General features: G+C 60.2%; 6 protein-coding genes across 6 annotated transcripts; all 6 read left to right on the top strand.

Annotated features, from left to right (window-relative positions):
- Nucleotides 1-1,163: 1,163 nt before the first annotated feature.
- LMJF_36_6070 (putative rab-like GTPase activating protein) lies at nucleotides 1,164-2,660 on the top strand (the record flags this gene model as incomplete). The annotated part of the gene is made up of 1 exon (XM_001687143.1): nucleotides 1,164-2,660. The coding sequence occupies one exon, from the start codon at nucleotides 1,164-1,166 to the stop codon at nucleotides 2,658-2,660; it is 1,497 nt and encodes a 498-aa protein (XP_001687195.1).
- A 3,052-nt stretch (nucleotides 2,661-5,712) lies between these two features.
- Nucleotides 5,713-8,010, top strand: LMJF_36_6060 (putative eukaryotic initiation factor 4a; the record flags this gene model as incomplete). Its single annotated transcript, XM_001687142.1, has 1 exon — nucleotides 5,713-8,010. One exon carries the CDS (start codon nucleotides 5,713-5,715, stop codon nucleotides 8,008-8,010), a length of 2,298 nt encoding a protein of 765 aa, XP_001687194.1.
- A 1,527-nt stretch (nucleotides 8,011-9,537) lies between these two features.
- On the top strand, nucleotides 9,538-10,533 carry LMJF_36_6050 (conserved hypothetical protein; the record flags this gene model as incomplete). Its single annotated transcript, XM_001687141.1, has 1 exon — nucleotides 9,538-10,533. The coding sequence occupies one exon, from the start codon at nucleotides 9,538-9,540 to the stop codon at nucleotides 10,531-10,533; it is 996 nt and encodes a 331-aa protein (XP_001687193.1).
- A 1,173-nt stretch (nucleotides 10,534-11,706) lies between these two features.
- On the top strand, nucleotides 11,707-14,646 carry LMJF_36_6040 (conserved hypothetical protein; the record flags this gene model as incomplete). Its single annotated transcript, XM_001687140.1, has 1 exon — nucleotides 11,707-14,646. One exon carries the CDS (start codon nucleotides 11,707-11,709, stop codon nucleotides 14,644-14,646), a length of 2,940 nt encoding a protein of 979 aa, XP_001687192.1.
- A 1,158-nt stretch (nucleotides 14,647-15,804) lies between these two features.
- Nucleotides 15,805-22,845, top strand: LMJF_36_6030 (conserved hypothetical protein; the record flags this gene model as incomplete). The annotated part of the gene is made up of 1 exon (XM_001687139.1): nucleotides 15,805-22,845. One exon carries the CDS (start codon nucleotides 15,805-15,807, stop codon nucleotides 22,843-22,845), a length of 7,041 nt encoding a protein of 2,346 aa, XP_001687191.1.
- A 723-nt stretch (nucleotides 22,846-23,568) lies between these two features.
- On the top strand, nucleotides 23,569-24,723 carry LMJF_36_6020 (conserved hypothetical protein; the record flags this gene model as incomplete). Its single annotated transcript, XM_001687138.1, has 1 exon — nucleotides 23,569-24,723. The coding sequence occupies one exon, from the start codon at nucleotides 23,569-23,571 to the stop codon at nucleotides 24,721-24,723; it is 1,155 nt and encodes a 384-aa protein (XP_001687190.1).
- Between the last annotated feature and the right edge of the window lie 456 nt (nucleotides 24,724-25,179).

The raw sequence follows: 25,179 nt of genomic DNA, 5'->3' as shown, positions 1-25,179 counted from the left end.
CGAAGCATGCATGCGCAGGACAGAGTAGAAGGAGAGGCAGGAGGAGAGGTGGAGGTGGACATTCGCCACTTTCGCCGTGGCTCGCGCGCTCCCTTCTCTGCGTCACCGCGTCACCGCAATGCAGTGCCGTCTCCCTCACCCATTACACACACTTTCTCTGTGTTGCAGGACCCTATCTGCTTTTGCACATGCTTCCCTCCCCCTCCCCCCTCTCTGTCTCCTTTCTGCATACGGCTTTCCTCTCCACACTCTTTCTCCTTTTGCAGCGGAGCAGTCAGCCCGGAGGACGTGAGGAGGACAAGGTACAGCGCAGCAGTCCTCCCACGCGCTCTCGACGCGCTTGTTGTGCCTCTCCATCTGCTGCTTTTATTCGTGGTACTGTTTTTGTGTCCGCTCTTGCTCGTTCTCTGCGCTTGGTCTCTCAGCACGAGGGACTGCACTTCGCGCTGAAGACACAACAGGGGGTGTCCACATCGCGCGTGCGACGCAATTTCTTCGACACTCAGGTTGTTTGGGCGCCAGACACCCTGTTCGCCAAGGGCACGCGCAAACACACATACACACACACACATACATACACGCATACACACGCAAGTCGGCGTGCTCAACGCAAGGGAAAAGAGGGAGGGAGGCTCTCTGCTCTCCTTTTTCTTGTTGCGACAGTGCTATCGTCCTTTTCTTCTCGGCCGCTTCACTTTCTTCGTGGCAGCGAGTCGAGGGCACACGTGATAAAGAATAAGAATAGTGAAAAACAAAGAGAAAACGGCGCAGAGCACACACCACACTCCCGCATAACGCGCACAGAGAAAGTGGCACGTGTGCACAGTCCCAAAACCCGGTACTGTCACTGAGCAGCACGAACGACTGTGCTTGCGCGTCTTCCCACCTCCTTGTCCAGCCGAGCATCATTTGTTTTGTTGCAAAACACCACTCTTTCTTCGAACACTTCCAAGCGGGATTAACCGCTGGGTTTTAAGATGGACGAGGAAAGCGTTTTCATGGACGGTGACGATGCCGAGGCCATGCCGCATGACTTGGGCGAGAGGCCCCCCCTCGACGTACATGCTGTTCATGCAGATCACAATCTGCGTACTGTAAAGCCAGCCGCTGCCGCCGGACGACAAGCCGGCCTCGCGTCGTCCGTCAGTGGTAGCGCCGTAGCAATGCCCCTCACTGCAAACGGTGACACGGCAGACAGTCTCGCGAAGTCGCAAGGATATTACGCGTCAAGGTCGCCGCCCAAGAATGGCAGGACGCTGGTGAAGTCGTACGATGAGTTTGGCGGCACTGAACAGGTGATTCAGCTGGTTTCTTCTCCTTTGCTAGTTGTGGCCCCGGATGAAGAGATGGAGCTGGGCCGCAGCAGCTCGCCCTTTCACGCCCAGCAGGCAGCTCGCCTCCCAGCGGCTTGCGGGGCTGCCGTATCACCAAGCACCGCATCGCGACCGAGGCCGCTCATGCATGAGAAGGTCCACGTAGTGGGGAACGCAGAGCCCCCTCAGCCGCTAAGCAGGAGTCAGCTGCGGGCGGCACCGACGGGCGGCAGCGATTCGGACACGGAGGAGGAGGGCCATTGCAGTAGACTTATGACGCCAGACGCTGATCGAAGGAACTCGCGCCCCGGCAACGAGAGCGCCGTCGAGGCAGAAGAGAAAGAGGCTGAACAGCAGTTGGTGGACGAGTTCGGCTTCGTTATTGACGAGGACGCGAAGGAGCGGGACGGTAAGTACATTCGCGGCATTGATGGGAGGCAAGTGGTTCGGCGGGAGATCAAGTGGGCCAACATGGCGGCCGACTGGAACAAGACGAACACAAAGATGCACGCCAAGCTGAAGGAGAGGTGCCGCAAGGGCATCCCAAGCCGCTTCCGCGGCGTCGCGTGGCAGCTGCTCATGGGCTCCTTTCATCAGCTGAACTCGGAGGAGAACAACGGCGTCTATGTGGCGCTGCGGGACAAGAAGCTCGCGGACAAGGAGACAGACGTCATCATCTCGCGCGATCTCGCTCGAACATTTCCCACTCACGTTCTCTTCCAGGACCCCGGTGGCGTTGGGCAGACCTTCCTGCGCAACATCCTGCACGCCTACGCCGGGTGCGATCCGGAGGTGGGCTACGTGCAAGGCATGGGCTTCCTCGTCGCGGCGCTGTCCACACAAATGGCGGAGGAGGAGTCCTTTTGGGCCCTGCATGAGATGATGTACAATGAGCGGTACAAGATGCGGGAGTTGTTTCGCCCTGGCTTCCCGTTGCTACAGCAGTTCTTCTACCAGCTGAAGCGTCTCATCGCGCGACTGCTACCGCGACTGTCAAAGCGGCTCGACGAGCTTGAGATTCAGCCTTCCTTCTTTGCATCGCAATGGTTTCTGACGCTGTTCGTCGGTCACTTTCCCTTTCGGGCGCTGCTGCGTGTGTGGGACATCTTTTTCTCGGAGGGCTGGAAGATCATCTTTCGCACCGGTATTGCGCTCTTGAAATGGGAGGAATCTCACCTCTTGACGCTGCCGTTCGAGGACACGCTGCTGGCGCTCAAAGGTCTGCAGGATGGAAAAGACGCATACGAGCTGCTTCGGCGCGCGCACCGTGTGAAGTTCAAGACGGCAGAGCTGAATCGATATGGTGACGAGTACTGGGAAGCGGTGGGTTTGATTCATCGAGACTGACCTGATACCGTGCAGTGATGCACACTGGTGCGCTTCGCTTGTATTCGGTGTCTGTGTGTGAGTAGTCCCCCCCCATTGCTGCCTCTGCTTTGCTTTTCGTGTTCTCCTCTTCCGTTGGTGGGGGACTTGCGCTGAGAAGTTGCTGCGCGTGTCGGAACTGTTTCCTACGTTCTGTGCTTCCTTGTTCGGGTGCACTCTTCTCGACGGATCTCTCTCTCTCTCTCTCTCTGACTCGCATCCTCCTATGATTCCCCCAAGCACTTCTGTGTGTGGCCGTGCTTTCTCCCTCGTTCTTGTCGTTGCTCTCTCTCCCCCCTCTCCGAAAGAGTTCAAGCCCGTTGGAGTACGTGGTGTTGTAGGGCGTTGCGCCGTCGGTGAATGGTGTGGTGAGCAGCGTCTTTATTGCATGATGGGGCGCCATCATCTCCTCCCTAACGAAACGGGCGCGAACGAAAGAGAAGAGAGAGAGAGAGGTAAGAAGCGAAAGCACCGCACATCTTTTCTGTTGTTCTTTATGCTCTTTTCAACTGACCACGCGCCGCTGGACGCCAAACAAGCAGACAGGGGCAGAGCCGCAGCGGAGAGCAAGATCGCTTCCATCGCAGGTCCTCCGGCGTAAAGGACGACAGATGACGCCTCTCTCGCATGCGGTTCCGATCGACGTGTCGTCCGCCCCCCCCCCCTCCAGTTTGGTGATCCGGGACTCACTGCGGGTTTCACGAGATTTTTTTCGTTTTCAGCGGCGACGATGAGAGGATCGCCAGGTAAAAAAAAAATGAGGGAAATGAAATGGGGACCATAAGCGGACTTGTCTGGGCTTTCCCGAATGCGATTTCCGCGCCGCCTCCGTCTTTTTTTTTCTTCGCTCTAGACTCTCTTGTTTTCACTGCCCCAACGTCATCACCACAAGGCTCGTCTCGATCGTCGCCCAGGGGACTACGTCTCACTTTTCTCTCGCCACTCCGGAGATGAAAGGCCGGCACCGCATTCAGGTAGCGGAGAAGCCACGGTAGGGGGAGGGGGAAGGGCACCGGCGGAGAACGCCGTGTCGTGTGCCAGACGTATCTGCGCGGATCGGAGAAGGATCCTTTTCTAGTTGCAACACCATGAATCCTTCACCGCAACCGTCCAGGCCGCGCAGAAAACGATCGCCGCGACGCGCTGAGGTACCTTTTGTAAGCGTTCTCGATCTTCCTTCTCCAGAGGAACTTTACCTTGGGGTGACTGCCGAATACTCAACGCGCGCGCAAGTGATGGAGGAGCAGCGCTTGTGGTTGGCCACCGTTTCCAAAGGCGCTGCAGCAGTAAAACTACCTGCTTGCCCGTCTGTCGGACGTTGCTTCGGACCATTTCCAATTCCAACAAACCGCCCGCACCAGGAGGTGCTGCTCAGAATCGAGTCCGCAGCTATGGTTGCCCATCGGCTCGCGCACCTCACGTCCCACCCAACACCCACTATTGTGGAAGCACGCATGGCTAATCGCACCGCAGCTGAAGCGATCAGTGCGTTGCATCGTATGATCTGCCAACCGTCCAGGACACTATAGCAGGCACACCTGCATGCGGTCGTCTTTCCTGACGCGATGACCGTTGTGCCGAGGAAAACGATGTGTACGCCAAATCGAGTGACGCGCATTGGCTAGCATGAGGTAAGGAGAAGGAGGAGGGGCCGGGAGTGTGGTTGGCATCAATCACTGTTTCTTCCTCATCCCTGTTTACCTTCCGTGTCTTCTGACTAATGCACTGCTGGCGCCACTGTGGCTGCTCGGCCATTCCGCTGCTGTGTCTGTAAAGACTGCGTACTTTCTGCCTCGTGGTGTGCGCGTCTGCGCACGCCCTCTCTACTTTCTTTGTTTCACTGCTGTTTAGACCGTGGCAGCAGCTGCTGGCGCCGGTGCCGCTGCTCTCGCCGACTGCCTGTCGGGCTCTTGTGCTCTGTGGCCGTTTGAAACGGTTGCCCGAAGAGACGCTTTCCTCGTGGACAGTCCCCTCCCCCCCTCCTCCTCCCCTCCCCCCTCCCCCCCCCTCTAGTCGGGTGCTACCGGGCATTGTATCAGAAAACGAGGAAAAGAAGCGCAGACAAGATGAATACAACAAGAAGGGACATACACGAGGACATTGTGTGCCGCTCAGCATTCACCAGTGTGAGCAAGACGAAAGCGAGCACACGACAGGAAGAGAAGCTTGCTGTCAGATACCTCCACTACAGCACGGCTGCACGCCGCTCACCGTTGATCCATCGACTGGCGTGGCGCACTGTCTCTTGCGCTGCCGCATGCTGTACATATCCCCTTCTCTCCCCGTCTCTACTTCTCGTCCTCCTTTCGTTCGTTCGAACTACGCAACGAATGCGTACGCATCGGTCGTCCTTCGCTGCTCGGCCGTTTTCATATCATTCTGTTTTATTCCTGGTCCGTCTTCTGGCCGTGTCGTATGTGCTGACGAAGTGGTTGGTATTCGTTTTTCCTTTTGGTGTTGACTCCCCTCATCTCCCTCCCCCCCCCCCTCATCTCCCCCCCCTTCCCTCCATCCCTCCCTCCCTCCCTCTTAAGCAGGAATAACCGAAAGAACGTGCTTGGTGCATCACAGTGCGCGCGACGAGACGGTCAAGTTTATGTTTTATCGTTCTCCCTGTGCGCTGACGCTCCCCTGTCCTTTTTCGATTCTCTGCGCCGCTTCATTATTGTTCTCCCCCTCCCCCTTTCGCATATCGCACAGGGGAGTTTCTGGCGGAGACGTCATTGCAGACATCCACGGCTGCTGTGTAGTAGTCCCGAGCTGCCTTTGTTTGTGACGACGTAAAGGCGAGAGGGAGGGACACATTCCGTCCTCTTCTCCAGGAAGAAAACGCAAAGAACAACAAACAACAACAACACAAAAAGAACAGGCGCGGCTGCAGGACACAGAGCGTGCTGTCAGTTGCGAAGAAACATACAAGCAGCAGCGATACAGTCACGCAGCGCTCTGCGACTACGTCTGCACATCGCCTCAGGCCCGTTGTCACCCGTCTCGTAGAAGAAAGACAAGGAAAAGATATTATCCAGCTCCAATTATGCTCTTCAACCTGCGCGGCATCGTTCCTCAGAAAGAGGAGAAGGTGAAGAACCAGATGACGCTTGCCGACATTCTCGCTTTTCGCGACACATGGACTGCCATTCCTGAGCCGAACTTCTCGCTAGAGCGCGTGCTGCTGACTGCCCGCCTGGAGAAGCAACGCAAGGCGGAGATTCCTAAGCTCGTCACGTCCGAGAACGGATTCCGCGTTCGTGACAAGAAGGACATGGACGCGTCGGAGCTGGAGCTGCGCCGCGTTCAGGGCTCGCTGAACAAGCTCACCGACAAGAATTTCGACGCCGTGGTGGAGGAGGCGCTTTCGCCGGATCTGGTGTTGAATCCGTTGGTGCTAAAGGGTGCCGTGGATATCATCTTCAACAAGGCCATGGCGGAGCCGGTCTTTTCCGGCATCTACGCCCAGCTGTGTCAGCGCATCAAGGTATACGAGCAGGATCTCGTCGCGGAGGCCGCGGAAAACCCCACGTCTGAGCTTGGCCAGCTCATGGCAGCGGTACAGGCGGGGGACGAAGACCAGAAGAACGTAAACGGACGCGTGCGCAACGCGTTGGTGAAGCGCTGCCAAGAGTTTCACGACAGCTTTGTGAAGCAGCCGCCACCCCGCAACGCCGAGGCCGAGGAGCAGCTGCGCAAGCGCAACATGGCGAACATCAAATTCGTTGGCGAACTGTACATGCGCTCGCTCATTTCACACCGCGTGATTCTGGCCGTGTGCTCGACGGCGCTTGTGCTGGGCTTTATACCGAGTCCCAAGCTGGTCACCACGGACGCCGACCTCGAGATGATGGTGAGTCTGATGAACGTCATCGGCAAGCGGTTCGACGAAAACGCCGGCATGGCACTGAACCACGTGCCGAAGGACGCCGCTGCTGCGGCACACCCGCACGACACCATCTGGCGCGCGCTGAACTCGTCGATGAACGACCCTCGCTTCTCGCGTCGCATCCGGTTCCTCATTCAGAATTTGCTGGAGTGGCGCAACGACGGGTGGAAGCCGAAAGAGAGCCCTGCCCAGGGCTCCTCGGGCGGTAGCGCAGACGACAGCAATAACACGACCAACAACGACCGCTCCAACCACCGCTCTAGCAACAACGCATGCAACCACAGCAACACCGGCGGCTTTAGCGGACCGAACGAGCAGATGCACCGCAATACAGCGCCGAACAACTTCGGCAGCGGCGGCTCGTGGCAGCAGCAGATGCAGCAGCAACACTCCGGTGGTCGTGGCCCCATCATCGGGAGCTCTAACGCGGGCGGCAACCGTGGCGGGACGCGGCCTCCGAGCATGGCAGACAGAGGTGACGAGAAGTATGGCCGTGGCGGTGGCCCGGGAGGTCTGCGGCAGGGCCCCGTCTCGAGCTTCAACGACCTCAGCCAGTTCCCAGCCAGCAATGACCACATGATGCCGCCGCCACCGCCGTTCGCGGCGCCGCCGCCGCCCTTTCCAGGGGAGGGTATAATGCCGCCGTCCATGGCACCGCAGGCGGCTTCGGCGCCCGGGCCGCAGATGAGCGATGAGGACCGCAAGTTGATGGCGCTATCGACACCGCCGAAGTGCGTCGACGCAGACCTCAGCTCGCGTATCCTGAGCTGCATCCGCGATGCGCACACAGACGGGGACTGGGCCGCTGCCGGCAAGGCGATCGTGGAGGCGGTGCCGCAGGACGCCGCACACATGTGCCGCATGTGCGCTGTGTTCGTCATTGCAAAGAAGGTGACGGAGACGTCTTCAGAGGCGGACAGAGAGCTTTTCATGAATTCGCTTAACAGCGGTATGTTCGACATCAAGGAGCTGACGCGCGGCTATTCATGGTGCCTGACAAGCGCTGTGGCGTACAATGTCAAGGAGGACTTCCCCAAGGTGTACAGCCGCTTTGTGGCGTGCGTGACGGCAACCAAGTCGATGGACTTCTTGTCGATGGTGAGTAACGTCATGGCACGCACGGCGAACTACCTCGACGCGCTGTACGTGCCGCTGGAGGGTGCGCAGATGGAGTGGGAGGAGGACTTCCTGGAGGTGTGGACGTCTGTGCTCGGCAAGTGGCGGGAGGCCCACCCCGGAGACAAGTCTACTGGCAGCGACATCCTCAACTGCATCGCATCGATCAAGCAGCGGCCCTTCATGAAGGACATTGTTTCTGACTTTATGATGGAGCTGAGCCAGCAGGGCTACCTCGACGATGCCGAGACCAAGACTTGGATTCGCGAGAATCGGACGAACGAAAAGTACAAGGTGTTCGTGGACCAGATGGAACAGATGTACCCCGACACGGCGTAGCTGCCCCACGTGCCTGTGCTGCTTCTCTCTCTCTCTCTCTCTCTTTCTTGTTGCGTTTGTGTGCGGTGATGCTGGTAGATAGTCGTCCGTCTTTTTCTCTCCTATTGTTCGTCTAGGTGTGGACCTATTAAGGTTGTGTGCTCTGCGGCGGTGCTCACGCACATCACTGTCGAGGCGGCACGTTGACGTCCTCCCTCTCCCCCGTCCCGTTGGCAGTTTTACACGATCTAGTGCTTCTCTTCTGCCTTGGCTTGTGTCTTTTCGAGCCACCTTGCGGCTTTACCTTTTGTTTCCTGGTAGGAGGTGGCTGCATGCGTTTCACCTTGTTGTGCTTGTGCACACAGTCACACACACACACACACACACACAGAGAGAGAGAATCACAGTCACACCTTTCGATGGCCGTTGTATGCATCTGCAGGATACCCTCTCCATCTTTTCTGACTTCTGCACCCCTCCTCACATGCCGTTGTATCAAGCGGGGGAGCGCACCAGAAAAGGTTCACAGACGCGATGGTGTCGTGGCCGTCGGGTCTGCAGATGGCGCAGCGTGGACCGGACCAAGGCGGAGTGGTTGCGTGGGAGACATGCGCTATATCCTCGCGCTGATGCGTTCCTGAAGTTCCTCAACAGTGTGGGCCGTGCCCTTGGTCTTCTCATCTTCCCAGCACTAGTGATGAGCTGCTTACCGCAGTATCTATGTGTGTGTGTGAGTGTGTGTGTGTGTGTGTGTTGGAGGGGGTGTGCCTGTCTCTCGTTCTCCCTCGCCCATACGCTCCTTTATCCCTTCCCCGCCCTTTCTGTTGGGCCGCCATCCCTGTCAGTACTCGCCCCTCTTTTATATGTTTTCGCTCCACATCACACGAACCCGAACAACAAGAGGCATGCCCTTGCCGTCGTTGGGATGCCCCCGTTTTCATCTTCGTGTCTGTGCGTGCTCTTGCTGCATAAGTCTTCATAAGTGCCGTAACATAATTATGAAAGCCGATGAGGAGGAGCAACTTGAGGAAACCCGATCGAGGGAGAGAGAGCCGAAACGCAGAACTTTTGTGCGCAGGCGTAGTGATCACGCCATGCAACGTGCGCGTGAGAGGACAGAGATATCATGTAACGGGTCGATGTAGTCTCTCGGGTTTTTGGCCTTTCGCAATTGCTAGAGCTGTGTGCCGGGAGTTGTCGAGAGTGCGATATGTAACGGGGAGACTCCTCTTGAGAACACAGGCTGTAGACTTCGAGCCTCTGCCTCCGTGGTACGCGTGCGTGCTCCGGTGGACGCACGTCCTCAGGTATGCCTCATCATGTGCGTGACCCATTCGGCTTTCTCTGCCCCGCTCCCCCGTTCGCGCTTGAGCCTTGCGCGCTTCTTCGTCGCCTCACGCGACGCTCCACTCCACGTACCTTCTCTCTGCGCTGTCGGAGCAGAGCACAGTACAGCGGCCTCTTCTTCCATCGCCGCTGCTTCTGCCCCTGACTAGGGGCCTGCGCACACACAGACAGACTCTCAAGTCACCCACACGCAGCGGCCCCATGCTGCAATGCACGGCACTGGTGCTCAAATCGCAGCACAAGAATGTGCTGCGCAAGGGCCGTCCGCACATGCAAAAATATAAGGAGCTGAACCGCTGGCAGCGCGAGGCGCAGGGTATCACGAAGTGGGAGCAGGGCCACTCTCACCGGCCTCAGCCCTACGTAGAGCGCTTTAATCCGGAAGGTGCCGGCCTCACTCGCGGCACGTCGGCATACGCGTGGAAGTGGTGGCACACACAGTACCCATGGCTGCCCAATGTGGCGCCCGCCGACTACGTACCACCGAGCCCTCGGGGCATTCGCCCCGCTGCCTGGGATGACGAGTTTGCCGACGTGGTGCTGAGCATGAGCGACGAGGAGATTCAGAGCTACCTCCTGGACAAGCTGACGGAGGTGATCTTTGCGGAGACGCAGCGCGACGGCTACGAGCTCCGCCGACTAGACTTTGAGGGCAAGCCGCTCACAGAGCTGCCAGAGCGGCGCATCATTGAGAACTTTGTTTTCGAGGAGGAGACACTGCGCGAGCGCGTGCTGGACCGCGTAGTCGAAGGCGTCTTTCGTCTCGTGCCCACCTCCACCGACCGCCTGGAGCTGAAAAGCGTGGCCAACATCATCGACTTCGTCCTGACACACGTGACGGTGGCTCGCAAGCCGCTGCAGCACGAGATTCCTGAGGCGGCGCGAACGGTGATGCGGTCGCACCCGCTACAGCCGCAGCTGGGCTTTGTGCACGCCCTGCCGACCGATAATCGAGACGCCGTTGTGCAGGAATGGGAGCGGATGCACCACCTCGATTGGCAGTTTGGCAAAGCCGTGTATGAGCCGCGCAGCGCCGAGAACGAGCGGGGCAACTTGACGTGGCTACGTGAAGTCCGCCACCACGAGGCACGGGAGGCGTTCCAGGCGGACGTGGACTCGGGCGAGGCTCGCCGGCGCCACATGGCGAAAATTAAGGCGGCCGCTCAAGTCCCACACACCGGCACCACTTCACAGTAGTTGACTGTTGGTGTTGCTCAGGGTGCCGGATGGTGAGTGAGTGTCAAGCGTCGAAGAACAGGCTCGGCTTGACGAGATGACTGCTCTGTGCTCACCTGCTCTCTTTCACCCTTTTGCGTTCGGTCCTCTCTCTTGTGCGGTTGCACTCGTGCTTTCTGGCGTGGTGGCGACCGCGTGCGTTGAAGTCTCCATGCTGCGGGGGAGGGGGTGCACTGATGCTCTGTTTTTTTGTTTGCGGGGATCCTTGTGTGTCCTTTCCTATGCTGCAGTACGTGTGTGAGGAGACCGGTCGGGTCCTTGTTACAAAACGGTGCGCCGTGCGTATATCTGTTTCTTGTGTGTGCATGTGTGCATGTGTGTGTGTGTGTGTGCCAGCAGACAGCTCCACATGCATGGCGTATGCGCACGTGTGAGAGGCGTAAGGAATCCACATGTGTCGAAGAGCAAAAAAAAGCAAGCGAAGCGTTGTAGCGCACTCCGGTCACGGCCAACAGCAGGCAGAGAGCAGAAGGCGAGCGAAGCGCACACGTGCAGGCGAAGACGGCATCTTGGCCGCAGCAGGCTGCATTGTCGGCACGCCCGGCCAGGCCTTTTTGTCTGCTATTCCGGATATGGGAGACCCTTCTGCCGACCCGCTCATCAATAGCGGACTTTGCTCTTTCCTTCCACGTACATTTCCAGAGGTAGTGTGCATGTGTGCAGGTGGGCGCGCATGCAGCCCACATGGAGATGCTGCGCGTCGCAGGTGCTTCCCCGGCGGTCGTCATGTCTTCCTTTGCCATCTTCCTTGTCTTCGTATGCTTCTCCGTGATGATGAGTTGTACTTTGCGCCCACATGCGCGCCGATGCACACCTTTTCCCTGCCTTTGGTGCAAGGAGCATACAGAGGAGGAAGAGGGAAGCAGCTCTATCTCTCACCATTACGTCGACGAGGGTGTCGTGGAAAGCCCTCACAGGTACTCGTGCGTGTGAAGCCGTTGGACTGGCATATTTATCCTCATTTTTTCTGCGTGGTCTCCGTCATTCTCTGTTGCTCAAACACTTCTTTACGGCACGGTCTCTCGAATAGAATCTTCGACTCGGGCCTCTGCTTACTCTTCGCTTCGGAGTTTCAAGTGTTTGTGGTGTGTGTGTGTGTGTGTGTGTGCGTGCGTGTGTGTGTGTGGGGGGGTCATGAGCTACAGCTCCGCTGCGGCAGAGTCGCCGCAGGATTACGGGCAGCCGAGCAGCGATAACGCCGACCATACTGAGACGGCCTCTCCGCCGGCCTCCGCTAACGACTTGAAAGGACCGTCTACGCAGGCCGTTTTGGGGCAGAGTGACGCGACACCAACAGCCCCGTCGTACGACAATGCCGATAACGCCGAGGCCGATGCCGAGCTGCTGAAGCAGCAGCTTAAGCTCATTCAGCTATGCTTCGCTGAGCACGAGTTTGGGATCATTGTGGACGAGAACAACCCCACCGACAGTCGTTCGATCTCGTCGTCCAGTGACGCCTCCTCGCTGTCCTCCTCATTTGACTCAGTGAACGGCCACGACGGCCCGCAGCGACGGCGCGGCCAGCGTGGGCTTCCTGCCTACGATCCGCTGTCTTTTGTGAAGGGGAAGGTGCAGCATGGCGTGCCGCTCGCCTCGCTGTCTCGAGACCTGCACGCCTATGTGGAGTACCTGGAGGACAAAATTGCGCAGTGCGTGAACACCGACGTCCACACGGCGTTTGTAAGCGTATCAGGCCACCTCGTGGGGATGCGCGACGAGCTCTCCTACATGGACAGCCCCCTCACCACAGCGATGGAGAAGCTGTCTTCCGTCGTTAGTCAGCTGTCGATGACGTCGCAGAAGGTGAAGGGCAAGGTGAAGGCGGCGTGTGACGCCGAGATGGAGCGCGCCTTCGACGCCATGTACCTAAAGTGTATGGTTTTGTACGAGACGGTCGCATACCAGCTGGACGACCTAGCTGAACTGCTGCACATCACGGCGATTTCCGCGGTAGCGACGGCGCGCAGCGCGGCCACGGGTACCGTCACGAGTGCCGCGAGTGCACCAATGTTCCCGCTCGCGATGGCATCGCGCGACGACAGTGACAAGAGCGGCGCCGCACCAGGAAAGATGTCTCTCTCGATCACGTCCGATACCCGCCTTTCCGACGCCGCACTGGACGTACTTGAAGACGCGGTGCTGCTCTTCCAGGAGCTGAAGGAAATCCACCAGCGCCTCGGCTCGTTGCCGTCGCGCCAGCAGGAAAAGATGGAGGTGATGACATACGTAGCCGCTGCCGAGCAGTCCGTGATGGGTGTGCTGGAGCTGGTCCTGGTTCACACCAGCCAACTTGTCTTCCGCCCCCCCTCAGAGAACAGCGGTGCTGCTTCGACGTCGTCTCCGTCTGCGGTGGCGGGCAACGAATCCGCCATCTCCGCGCACATGACGACTGACTCGCCTGTCGCTCGGCAGCTTCTCGGCCGCGTCATTGAGCTCTACGCCCAGGCGGGAGAGATGAGGCAGTTCGCCGCGGTGTTCCGCAATGCCGTGCTGCGTCCGCCGCTGGAGGCGGTGGTTTCGTGGAAAGCGGCAACACAGGCTCGGCAGAGCGCCGAGGGCACGGTGGCGCTTCTGAAGCAGGTGAAAGCAGTACTGCAGACTACTTCCTTGCCACTGTTGCCGCTGCTGCGCGAGCACTACGGCGCCGCCTTGCACCCAACGGCGACGATCGTGTGGCCCGTCTTAAGTGAGACGTTGGTGAAGAAGCTGCCGTCGCTGTTCGAGGTCGGCATCCCGAATCACTTCCAGGTCAAGTATAAGGCGGCCTACGAGCTGCTCGCGATCGTTGAGAGCTCCTGCGCCGACCTGGAGGAGCTGGCAGCCCTGCGTCAATCACCGGATGTCGTCCTGTGGAACCATAAGTGGAATATCAACGTCTACGCTGCACTGCGCGTGAGTGAGGTGGACAAGGCGGTGCAGTCTGTGTCCTCCCCACTGGACCGCCTCCCAGCGGCGACGAACAGCCAGTACCACCTCCGCCTTTTCTACATTGCACATCAACAGCTGCTGCACCTCTTCTCATCCACCGTGTTTTCGCTGCTGTGCACGCCGTGGTTTCTACGACAAACTGTCGTGTGCTGCTACCGGGTCCTGACGCGGGTGCAGGAGGCTGTGGCCGCGACGACGCCGACTCCGAGCAGCGGGGTGTCGGCTGAGGATAGACGGACGGGCACAGCAGCGTCGGAAAACGGCAGCACGTCCGCCGCGGGGGCCCACGACACGTTGCTGCTAGCGATCGCTGACGCGCACACGCTGAGCAACTTTCTGACGGGACAGCTACGGCATGTCATTCTCGGGCGACTAGCAGCTGAGTCAGGCCGGGAGCTGGCTGTAATGACCACTGCGACTGCCACGACCGCCACCACACCTGCGTCCGAGCGCAGCACGGCGGACCTTGTCACGGAAGTACTGCAGTTCGCCAGCGCGTCCGTGTGCGGCCAGTTCGTGCAGCGGGCGAGGGCGACACTTGTGCATCAGATCACCGACGCTGCGGTAGTGCCGCTGCAAAATATCAAGTCCGTGCGCTCAGCGTACTCCCACACGCGCAAGACGATGCCGTCCGCCGCCTCCTGGTACGTTGATCCTGCGCTACAACCACTGCAGAAGTTCGCCGAGGAGGCGCAGCGCAGCGGATTTACTGGGGCGGCGCTTCAGGACAGCGTGGCGGATATGTTGCGGACAGTCGTGTCGCACTTTGTGGCGCTGGCCAGAGAAACCCTACTCACGGCCAAGAAGACGGAGGAGAGCTGGGAGAAGCTGCGCCGTCGCAAGGAGGGTGCTTCGGTGTTGCAGACAACGGAGGTTACTCCTGAAAACAGCGAGGAGGTCAGCGGGTGCGCCGTATCGACGGTCGGTGGGCAGCGCGTCACCAAGGAGACAGCGACGGATCGTGACAAAATGACGATTCAGCTATGGATGGATGCCCGCGCTATGCTGGAGGTGGTGCAGCTGCCTCCGCTCAGCTTGCCCTCGGTGACGGCCGCCGAGTTGTTTGAGCCGGCGTTTGGCCTACTGCGCCGCGCCGAGTGGATTCAAGGGGCCGACATCCCTGAACCGCCGGATGTCGATGCGTGACGCGCCAACGCCGCACGTTATCGGACGACACACAAGTGTCTGGGGAGGGGTGAGCCAGTGCGTTGCAAGTGTGGACGGCCAACGGAGAATTGGTCGCACTCTTCCTTTTCCTTCTCTCGATCGTGCTGCGCCAAGCGTGCGTCTTGTTGTTGTTCGAGCTGAGTGGGCTTTGCGTTTTGTTTTTAGTCTGTTCCTTGACTGCGCCTTCTTCACCTCTCCTTCGCCTTCGTGTTTGCCTTGCCTCACTCGTCGAGGAGGCGTGCGCGCGCGGGTAGTGTGACGATCCTGCCATTCCGGACACGTGTGCGAGTCAGAAGCGGCGATTGGTCAACAAAGTCCACAGCACCAACCGGAAAACGTGCATGTTAAAGGGATGACGGTCAGACAGGACGAAACCAAGTTGCAGCAGCTCTCCGTCGATTACGTATCCCCGGGGCGATGGTGTGTACGCGGTCCACTGTGGTGCATGTACCGTGAGAGAGGCGACGTGGGACAGTCGGGTGATGGTGGCTCCCTCTCTCCCTAACCAAGCTTCCCGCCATGTCGAAGTGCACGAGACTGTGAGGAGCATCATAAGAAAGAGGGAAGAGACGTGGTTGCTTTCTTCCCACTGGTCCCCCTTTCGCTCAAGCGTGCTTCGACTGTTGGGGGGGGGACACTCATCCCTGCTTGCCTTCGCCGCTACCCGCTCTCACCTTTCTGGCGTCCGTCTGCCTTACCTCCACTGCGGCGCTCGTTTCTCTCCCCGGCTCAACCTTCCCTTTGACGTTCTCCTCGGCACACGCGCCACTCGGCAGCACCGTTTGGAAAGAAGAATAGAAGGATTCACGAGGCTCGTGCGAGGAAGCGCGCTCACTGCCTTGTGCCCGGACGTACACGCACACACACACACACACACAGACACACACACACACACACACACACACACACACACACACACACACACAGCGTGCACCGGGAATTTCGCATCGTGCGCGTTCTCGCACGGTCCGCGGAAAGAGAAGGACAACACCAACACGCACGGACTTCCGCATGCTGCCATCGGCCCCAGCATCTCATCTCCATTTGGACTGCGCACCGGAGTCTGTCGATCACGGCAGCTCTTTGCTAGTACCTCATTCTCTTGCTTTGCTTTTTTTTTTTCGTCTCGCGTGACGCATGATGAGAAAAACTTTGCCGACTACGGTGGCCGCCGAGGCTGCACCTCTCGTCTCCGCTGAGGATGCATGGGAACGACTCTGGCGTTCCCTTCCCTCCGTGCAGAAGCAGCATTGCATCAATACGGACGCCTCAAAGGAGGTCGAGGGGGGCGCACCGCTGCAGCAAACGGCGAGGACGGAGGGTAGCTTTGGCGCTGATGTACATAGAGACGCGGGGTCCGTATCTTTGCTGTCCGTCGTTCTGCCGCGTGCAGAGATGGCACACCTGGTGACCTGCGTTTATCTCGCCCTGCACAGCAACGCGATCCAGTCAGACACCGAGGCCGCCGTGGAAGGGGCTCTGCGCGCGCCGTCTCTCGGAAAAGCCCACAGCGACGAGGCGGAGGCCGCAGATGCGCCGAGGGTGCTGCGAGAGACGTACACCAGGGAAGACGTCATCGCTTTTCTAGAGAGCGTGCCATCCCGCTGGATGCCTGATATGATTGCTGCGCGAGAGAACGAGGAGGAACAGAGTCTGTGGGTAGAATTCAACGCGGAGCTCGTGGACTGCGTCGTGAGCGACGAGGCGCCGTACAACCTGCTACCACCGACAGAGGTGTTCACTATCCAACGCACGGCAGCGGCGGTAAGCCTAGAGGCGCCGGTGATCAACTACGTCGAGGTGCTGCCGCCTCGATGGTACCCTGCTGTTTACGATACCCTTTTTGAGAAACTCCAGCTGAATGATGACCGCAGCGACTCGAGCCTCGCTCTTGCGCAGTTTCGCATTTTCTTCGACTGGTTCCACAGACTGCATTTTTGCAACACGGATGCGTCGAGGTCGAGTGCGGCTGCCGAGGACGTGTACAATCGGTACTGCGACCCGCGCGGCCAATTCAGCACAACACAGTTCCAGTTGGCGTGCGAGGAGATGTGCGCGGTGTACGCGCAGCGCCGAGACGCGGCCGCCTACCTGGAGCAGCTGGTGCACCGCACGGAGCACGTGATGGCGCAGCGGGACGAGGAAGGTCCTGCACACACGGCGCAGCAAGCATCACGCATGAGCGCTGAGTTTTTCCTCCATCCGGAGGAGGTGACGCTGCCGAGTTGGCGTCGGTACTTGACGAGCCCTGTGCCGCTGTACATGCCGGATGAACTACGCGCCGTGCAGCAGGAGATGGATCGCTACCATCGCCATAGGTGCCCGCGCATCTTGCTCCTCGGGCCTGCGGGCATCGGCAAGAGCGAGGTGGGTAGGCAACTGGCTGAGGAGCTGCATTGCGTTCACTTGGATGTGCTGGAGCTGGCCATGGCTGCGTTGCGCGACACAGCGCAAGGGGATGTGGCTGAGGAGCTGGAGGCGTGCCTTGCACAGCGCACTGCAGTGCCGATGAAGGTGCAGGTGCGGCTGTTGCAGGACGCCATGACAAGCGCGCGTGCCGAGTTTCGGGGCTACATATTCAGTGACACCATGTCGTCCACCGCAGAGACCGCCGACGCGTTTCTTGAGCACTTTGTGCGACCGCTGCAGCTGTCAGAGATGGCGAGGCCAGACCACGTTGTGGAGGTGTGCACCGCTGTTCCGGATGTGTACCAGGAACACGCGAGTGGCAGGGTTGCCATTGTGGCAGCGGCGTCGCAGCAGGCGTGGGACACTTTCGTCAAGGATGAAGCGCAGAAGGCACGGGCTGTGGAGAAGGCGCAGATGCGGGCTGATTGCGAAAAGATTCTAGCACACCTGGTGGAGATGGAAGGTGCGACGGGGAAGGCAGCACCGCCAGCTGCCGACTTGGAGCTGGCCCGTCAACAGGCGGCCGAGGCACAAAGCATTCTGCTGACCCTGGAGGAGGAGGAGGAGGAGGAGGAGGGCGTGGCTGCCGAGCGCGACCAGGAAGACGCAGCTGAGGAGGCGGAGGACACGAAGCGCTCCTCCCTGCCTCCCCTGGCGGCAGGAAGGGCAGCAGAGGTGCGCCTGCGACTCGCAGCACTTATCCGAGATGGCCGCATCGAGGCGGGGGCGCAGCTTCCCTTTACAACCGCTGAGGGTGCCGCCGTTCTTCTTCCTTCTCTGGAGGAGCAGGACTGGACCTCCAGCTGGCGGAAGCATGTTGAGTTTGCCAAGAGTATACACCATCACCTACTCGTGGACCCTATTGCGTCCGCCAGCACCGGGCATGTCACGTCGTATATTGCGCACGTATTTCACCTGTACCCGTGTGGGGAGCCGGCGTTGCTCGGCAGTGCGAAGACAGGCGAGGACGAGGACGGCGGCGAAGACGGCGCACACGGGCACAGCACCTCCGTCGCCGCGGACGAGGAGCGCAGTCGTGCCGTAGAGGAGGCGGCGGAGGAGGCGGGGCTGTCACTCTCACCCGTGTGGAAGCGATATTGCCCTGTCACGGCGTTCGAGGACCATGTACTGATCGAGGGTGCGGCCTGCTACGCCTGCAGCTACCGCGGCCACTACTACTGTTTCGCGTCTCCCAGCAAGCGGGCCGCGTTCGTGGACTTCCCCATCAAGTACCTGCGTCAGCGCTGCTCTCCCGACCGCAAACCGGTGCTCGTGGTAGCGGACGACACGCTGGTTCACTCCACAGACGCAATGGTAGAGACCATGCAACGCGTGGTGGGCGAGGTGGCGACGCAGCTCAACCTGACGCCGTATGCCGTCTCGGAGTTCGTGAAGCTGCTCGAGCCGCGTCAGGCGCTTCTGCAGGCGCGCCACGCAGCGTGCGTCGGTCGGCAGAAGGCTGAGGAGGAGGCCCGGAAGGCGCGAGCGGAGCGGCTAGAGTTGGCTGCCAAAGCACAGGCAAAGAAGAAAAAGGGCAAGATGGAGCCCAGGAAACCGAAGATCAAGAAGAAGGCTGGCGGGACAGGACGTTCGTCGTTCTTGCAGCAAGCGCTACAGGACCGGCAGAGTAGCGCCCCGTCCTCTGGCGGGGCGCGCCGACGTGTTCCCCGCACGATGTTCTTGGAGGGCCCGCAGAGCATGGCCGATGAAAAGGCGATGCATATTCGAGCAGCCAAAGAGAAGGCGGCATGCACCGCGCCCCTGCTGCTTTCGGCAGTGACGTCGGCAGATCTGCAGAAGGACATCCTTCATGGGCTGTGGGAAGGGAACCTGCTTCCAGAGACGGTGCTGGTCCTGCGCCCTGCCGACGCGCCCGTCGAAGAGGTGGCCGAGGAAGACGACGAGGAGGAGGGCGAGGAGACGCAGAAGGGCAACGCACACGGGAGTGACCTGTCCGTTCTTTCGCAAACGCTGAGGCTGCTGAAGAAGGTCCCGAAAGTCGAGCGGCTCTCTGTGATGGCAAGCAGGAGCAAACCGAGAGCGCAGCAGCCGCAACCGTTTAACGTGCTCGCCATCTCCCTGCCCAAGACGCCGGTGGTGCACGAGGTGATCGCAGAGGTGATGCAGTTGCTGGACCCGCTCGCCATTCAAGCGAGTGAGGCCGCTGTGGATGAAGCACTGGGAGAGGAGGACGAGGACGCCTTCAACGAAGAAGCCGAGGAAGAGGCTGAGGAGGCGGCGTTCCTGAACCCCGATGGCGAAGCGGTCCCGCTAGTGCCGCAACCGCTGCCCCACCCCCTTACGCGGCCGATGCGCCGTTTCCTGCATCAGTTTGGGTCGCGTCTCGACTACTGCCCCGTTACGCTGCGCGAGCGCGGCATCCTCGTTCGCGGGCGACAAGAGTTCTGCCTGCGCTTCGTGGACGGTCTCTACGTGTTCGCCACCCAGGAGGCGCGCAACGCGTTCGCGCGCTGTCCGCAGCGCTACGTCGGCGAACTACCTCCGGAAACGCTTCCGCCCCGCGTGTGGCTGGTGGGGTCGACGTGCTCCGGCAAGAAAACACTCGCAGCTGGGCTGCACGAGGCTTATCGCGTGCCCTTCTTTGTATACGACCGCCGTTTTTTCGAGGAGTGTGTCGAGGCGGCCCTGACGCCGGGAGGTGGCATGGTAAGGGGCGTGTACATCCCTCCGGATAGCGAAGATACGAACTCGTACGTTGCCCGCGCCCGCACGCTGCTAGAGGAGGTGCGCAGCAGGGCGCGGGAAGAGAAGACGAAGCTGAAGGTCAGGGCAGAGGCGGAGCGCCTGTTGCAGGAACGTGAGCAGCGCGAGGAGGAGCGTGCCGCGCGTAGCGACGCGGACGTGGACGAGGAGGACGACGATGACGAGGATGACTGGGACGAAGCCAAAGAGGCTGACCTGCAGGAGAAGCTCGAGTACGAGCCGGAGGACCCCGAGGACAAGCAGGAGCGCCTGAGGGAGGCATACCTGCGCATTGCCAGTTGTGTGACGCGCTTCCGCCCCTTCGACACGCTCGGCTATGTGATGATCTGCCCACCGTTCTCTGACGGCGACCTCGACATCCTCTTTGACGAAGGCTGCATCCCGGAGGTGGTGATGCGGCTCAGCATCGACGAGGAGACCTTTGCGCAGCGAGGCGCACTGCGCGCGGCAGAGCGGCGTGAGGCAGTTGAGCACGCCATCGTGCAGGACACCGCAGCAAAGGAGGTGGAAGCCACAAAGCAGGCCACGCAAGCCAGCCGCGACGCCGCACGGCTGCAGCGACGCCGCGAAAAGGCGCTGCGGAAGTGGCGTCGTCGGCACATTGGCGTGAATGACGTCGATTCCCCATCGGAGGAGGAGGCGGACGCGGACGCGGAGGCGCCGCCCGCGCAAGGGCACTCTGGCGACGCGCAAAGCGGCGATGACCGTGGTGATTTGGACTCGGCGGCTGCTGCCGCCATCCACGGAGAGGGGCAGCTGGGCATGGAGGAGGACTATCCCACACAGGAAGAGGCGCTGGATGAGTTCATGGGCATTATCGAAGAGCGGCTTGTTGAGGTGGTACGGGTCGACGGCAGGGCTGCGAGGGAGACGGTTTGCCGTGCCGTCGTTGAGGCCCTTGGACGCCACATGCGCCACCGTGCCTCGCTCTTCTACGTACCAGAGGTGATGCGCTTTGAAGACGCAAAGGCGCGCCTGGCGGCTGGCGGTTGCGATCTGTCGTCGTTTGGCTACGAGGACCCGGTGCGCTTGTACAGATATCGCCAAGAGGGCCCGCAGACCGCTTGCGCCTGGAAGCCCGCCGGCGTGCGCATCGGCCCGGAGCAGCCGCTGCAGGAGAGCGCACAGGGCTTCTACGTCGACGACGCTGCTGGCGACGCGGAAGGTGGCGGCGACAACGAGTTAGAGGAGCCAGAGGTTCTGAGCGAGGTACTGTCGGACGAAGTGCAGGAGCTGCGCGACGTGGTCGAGAGGCGCAAGCGGCGACGTCAGCGAAAGGCAGCGCTGCGAGTGGCGCGCGTGAACCATCGTCTCTACTTCTTCAAGGATGACGACTCGCTTCTCCGTTTTGTGCGCGATCCGTGGCCCTTCCTGCGCCAGGCACCACCAAACCCGACGCTTCTCCAGCAACCCGTCGTGTCCGTATACGAGCACGACGCCCGCTATGCCACGGAGCAAGACGGCGCCAAGGAGCGCGTGCTGGCCGACTCTGTAGCGTTCAACCTAGGGATGAAGTGCATCTCGGTTTCGTCGCTCCTGGCCTGGGGGGCGGTGCACCCGCACTGGCACGCGCTGAAGCTTGACTGCATGTTGGCAGCTCAGCAAGGCAGTGCAGACCCTACCCTTGTACACAAGCTGCTCGCTTTGTACCTGTCGACGGCAGAGGTGAAGCACAGCGGTGCGGTGCTGCACAACTTGCCGCATACCGCCATCTCGGGGGAGGCCCTCCGGCGGGTAGCGTGCGCTGCGCCGATCGTCAAGGTAATGGCGACTTCATCTGTCCCCTTGAGAGGTGGCAGGGCAGCTGACCACTCAGCGCCGGACGCGGATGGAGAAGCCGACGAGTGGAGCGCCGCCGTTGCCGCTTTGGAGCGCCACGCGGCCGTGCGTTTGCCGCTTCCCCGGCCGAGCGTGCCCCTCGACGCCAGCAACCTCGTCGCGGCAGTTCACGGTGTCGAAGAGTACGTTCAGCAGGCGCAGGAGTCCGTGCTGCGGGAGCAACGTGCTTTTCCAGCTCGGCTACACACCTCCTACCAAGTCTACAGCTATGTACACCGTCACTTGTCCCAATTCACCGCCTTCTGCCCGTACGAATGGCTCGAGCACGACGACCTTGTGCGCAGCGTACACGCACCCCCGGCCATCGCCGAGGCGACCGCTACGTCACCGCTTTTCTGGCTGCCCGCCACAAATGAGGTGGACTTGCGTTGGGGTGCGATTTACCTGAATCAGTACTTCTTCTTCAGCTCCGCCGAGTACCTCGAGCGTTTCCTTGTTGACCCGACGACGGTGACGGACGCGTCGAAGGCGAAGCCGATGCCGAAGCACTTCCCCGTCATCATGTTGCATCCGGTGGACGAGGCTTGCCTGGCGCTAGAGGGCTGCTGCCCTGTACTGCTCTACGACACGCGTGAGTTTCGCGGGATGCGTCGGGTCATTCAGCCGGTGGCCAAAAAGGGATCGCTTGACTGCGTTGTCGAGTACGACGGCAAACTGTACGCGTTGCGTGACAAGGAGCACATGGCACGGTTCCTGCGCCGTCCGTGGCAGTACGTCGACGGGGCTCACCTGCCACCGGTGCTTCGGCGTCCTCTGCCCACCGGCACCTCCCCATCCGACATCGTCGATCACGAGGAGTACATTCAGCGGCAGTTGTACGATCCGGTAGCTCTGGCGCTGCTCGCAGTCGCGCAGGCGCGCCCGATTTACCCCGGGCTCTCCGTCGAGGAGTCCGCGCTCAAGTACATTGCGCTCTACCTAAAGGCGCACCGCGACCCGGACTCCCTCAGCGACTTTGAGGAGAAGACGTACCGTCGCCACTTCGAGGTTTACCAGCAACGCGCATCGCTGTACCGACACTTACCCTCGTCGTCATCTGAGGCGAAGACGAAGCAGACGTTCGCGGAGAGTGCGACGGGAGCTGTGACCGCCTCAGCCGCCGCGGCAGAGCGTGAGTACTGTGCCACCTTCGACAATTCGATGGCTGCCACAAGCGACATGAGCTTCTTCAACCGGCTACCACGCCCCTCAGACGCTGCCTTGTAGCGCAGGCGGGAGAGGGTGCGTGTGCCGCCTTCTCTGCTGCTGTCTCTGTGCTGGTGCCTTTCACACGCGCGTCTCTGATATCTCCCAGCCGTGCCTGCCCGTGGGGTGAGCGAAATGGCGGAGGCGGTCATGCTGGAGCCTGTGTAGGAGTGTGACGTACACACTACTGGCTGTGCCAATGTACGTGCACGTGTGCGTTTTTTTTTGTGTGTGTGTTCGTTCTTGAATTTGTCGGTGACAGGCATGCTTGCCTGCATCACTGCCGCCCTCCGTATCGTGTCGTTGTGGTGGTGCGGCGATGCGGACTTTCTTCAGTTGTCGCACAGGCGCCCCAATCTCTCAGGCACCCGTCCTCGCTTGAATGTATCTTCGCGTAAGGAGGCCAGGGAGGAGGGCGGCGTGCGCAGGGATGGAGAAGCGGATGTAACATAGCTTGATCATTTGCATTGACCAGTGTCTCTCCCCCACTCCCCCATTTCCCAGCATGCAGTGGTCCGATGCAACAACACCCACACCTCAACGCAGCAGAACAACTACACGGCGCCTTCGCATCGTTCCAGAGTGCGCTTGTTTGCCTGTACACGCATGCATGGCAAGGAGAGTGCGCGATGCGACTGTTGCACGTTGCGCAAGCATGTACGGTACCACACACCGTGACGGCCGGAACGTCTGTTTCTGGCGAAGTGCAGCCGCGCCAGCGAGGCCAACGACGCATACCCCTTTATGGGATGGACGGCACACACACACACACACACGCTCTATCTGAAAATATTTGTTCTTTACTGGTCTGTGTCTCGCGCGCGTGCCACCACAACGTCTTCACGTCTGTCACGCACGTCTTCTCATTGCGACGTTTGCAGCAGAGCACACACGGAGTGCTGCGTTCCCGTTTGCGCCTTGTTCACCCTTTTGTTTCGATTTTGCATCCACCGAAAGGCGTCCGTGCCGCAGCCTCTCTCTGCTTCAACTTGTGGGAGCTGTGTACCCACAGTCGAACCGCCCTTCTTAGTATTCGCCCACCGCCCCACCTCCCACACACACAGACAGACCGAAAGACACCTGCCGTGCATAATGTCCATCTCCGTGCGGATTCGTACACCGAAGAGCAGCACACCGGAGCAGGTGGAGCTGAACTCTAGCGGAACTTGGGGCGAGGCTGCCGTGCTGCTATCCCGGAAATCAGAGGTAGCACTCGAGCGGCTGCGCGTGCTCGCCGGCTTCCCCCCAAAGGCGGTGGATCTGGCTGCCGACAGCCCCCTTAGTGCACTCAAGCTGCGCGCTAATGACATGCTGATTGTTCAAGAGGGAGAAGCCAAGGTGCAGCTCGGTAACACAGGAGAGCGCTATGTTCCCCCGGCCCCTGAGCGGGCCCACCTCACGCGCCGTCGATGCCCGGCAGACAACAGCTGCCTCTTCCACGCCTGCGCCTACGTGCTGCGCGACAAGAGCCGCACCGAGGGACCGCAGCTCCGGCAAGAGTGCGTGCAGGCCGTACTGGATCACCCCGAAATGTTCAACGTGAATACGCTGGGCATGGACCCCCTCGCCTACGCCTCGTGGCTTTCGCAGAAGGACACGTGGGGTGGCGCCATTGAGCTGGAGATACTGTCCTTTTTGTACAAGACGGAGATGTTCGCTTTGGATCTGCAGTCGGTCACCGTGCAGCGCTTTGGCACAGGACTGGGTTACACCGTGCGCGCTTTTCTCGTGTACACGGGCAACCACTACGACTGCATTGCCATGAATCCAGTGTACAACTCCGCCTCCGAGCGCGAGGATCAGACGCTGTTCAGCAGCCGTGACGAGAACGTCTTGGTACGGGCGAAGCGTTTCGTTGCCGAAGAAGGGCAGAAGATGAAGGAGGGCAAGGCCACATAGAGGGCCTCCAAAGAGGGAGGGCGTGTGTGTGCGGGGGGCGGGGGAGGGGCGGTACAAGCCACCCAGAGACAATATTGCGATGCTGTTGGTGCGACATGGCGTCCGTGAGCCGCCGACAAGCAAGCCAAAGACAGCATGTCTCTCTGCCTCTCTCTCTCTCTCTTTGCTGGGATGTCTCCCGGCAGACGGCTGTTGTGCGCTGCGCATCTGGATCCATCATGGCTCCCTGTGCGTGACTCACCTCTTCTCATGGTTCACCTTCGCCTTCTCTACAGGAGCGCACGAAAGATCTTCGCATGCGCGGTGGACGTCGAGCCTTTCTCTCTCCACCTATTCCTGCAAGCATGCGAGCTGCTCTGTGTTGGGCGACTACTCGTCTTCTGCACTTGTGTGGTGGTGTTTGTGGCGGCCTCGCTGCATCGCCTCCGAACCACCTAGGCGTTTGTTGTCTGCATG

This window comes from Leishmania major, chromosome 36 (genome assembly GCF_000002725.2).
Source record: "Leishmania major strain Friedlin complete genome, chromosome 36".
NCBI lineage: Eukaryota > Euglenozoa > Kinetoplastea > Trypanosomatida > Trypanosomatidae > Leishmania > Leishmania major.
The sequence above is the reverse complement of the archived record's forward strand: the minus strand, read 5'-3'. Positions and strand labels throughout refer to the sequence as shown.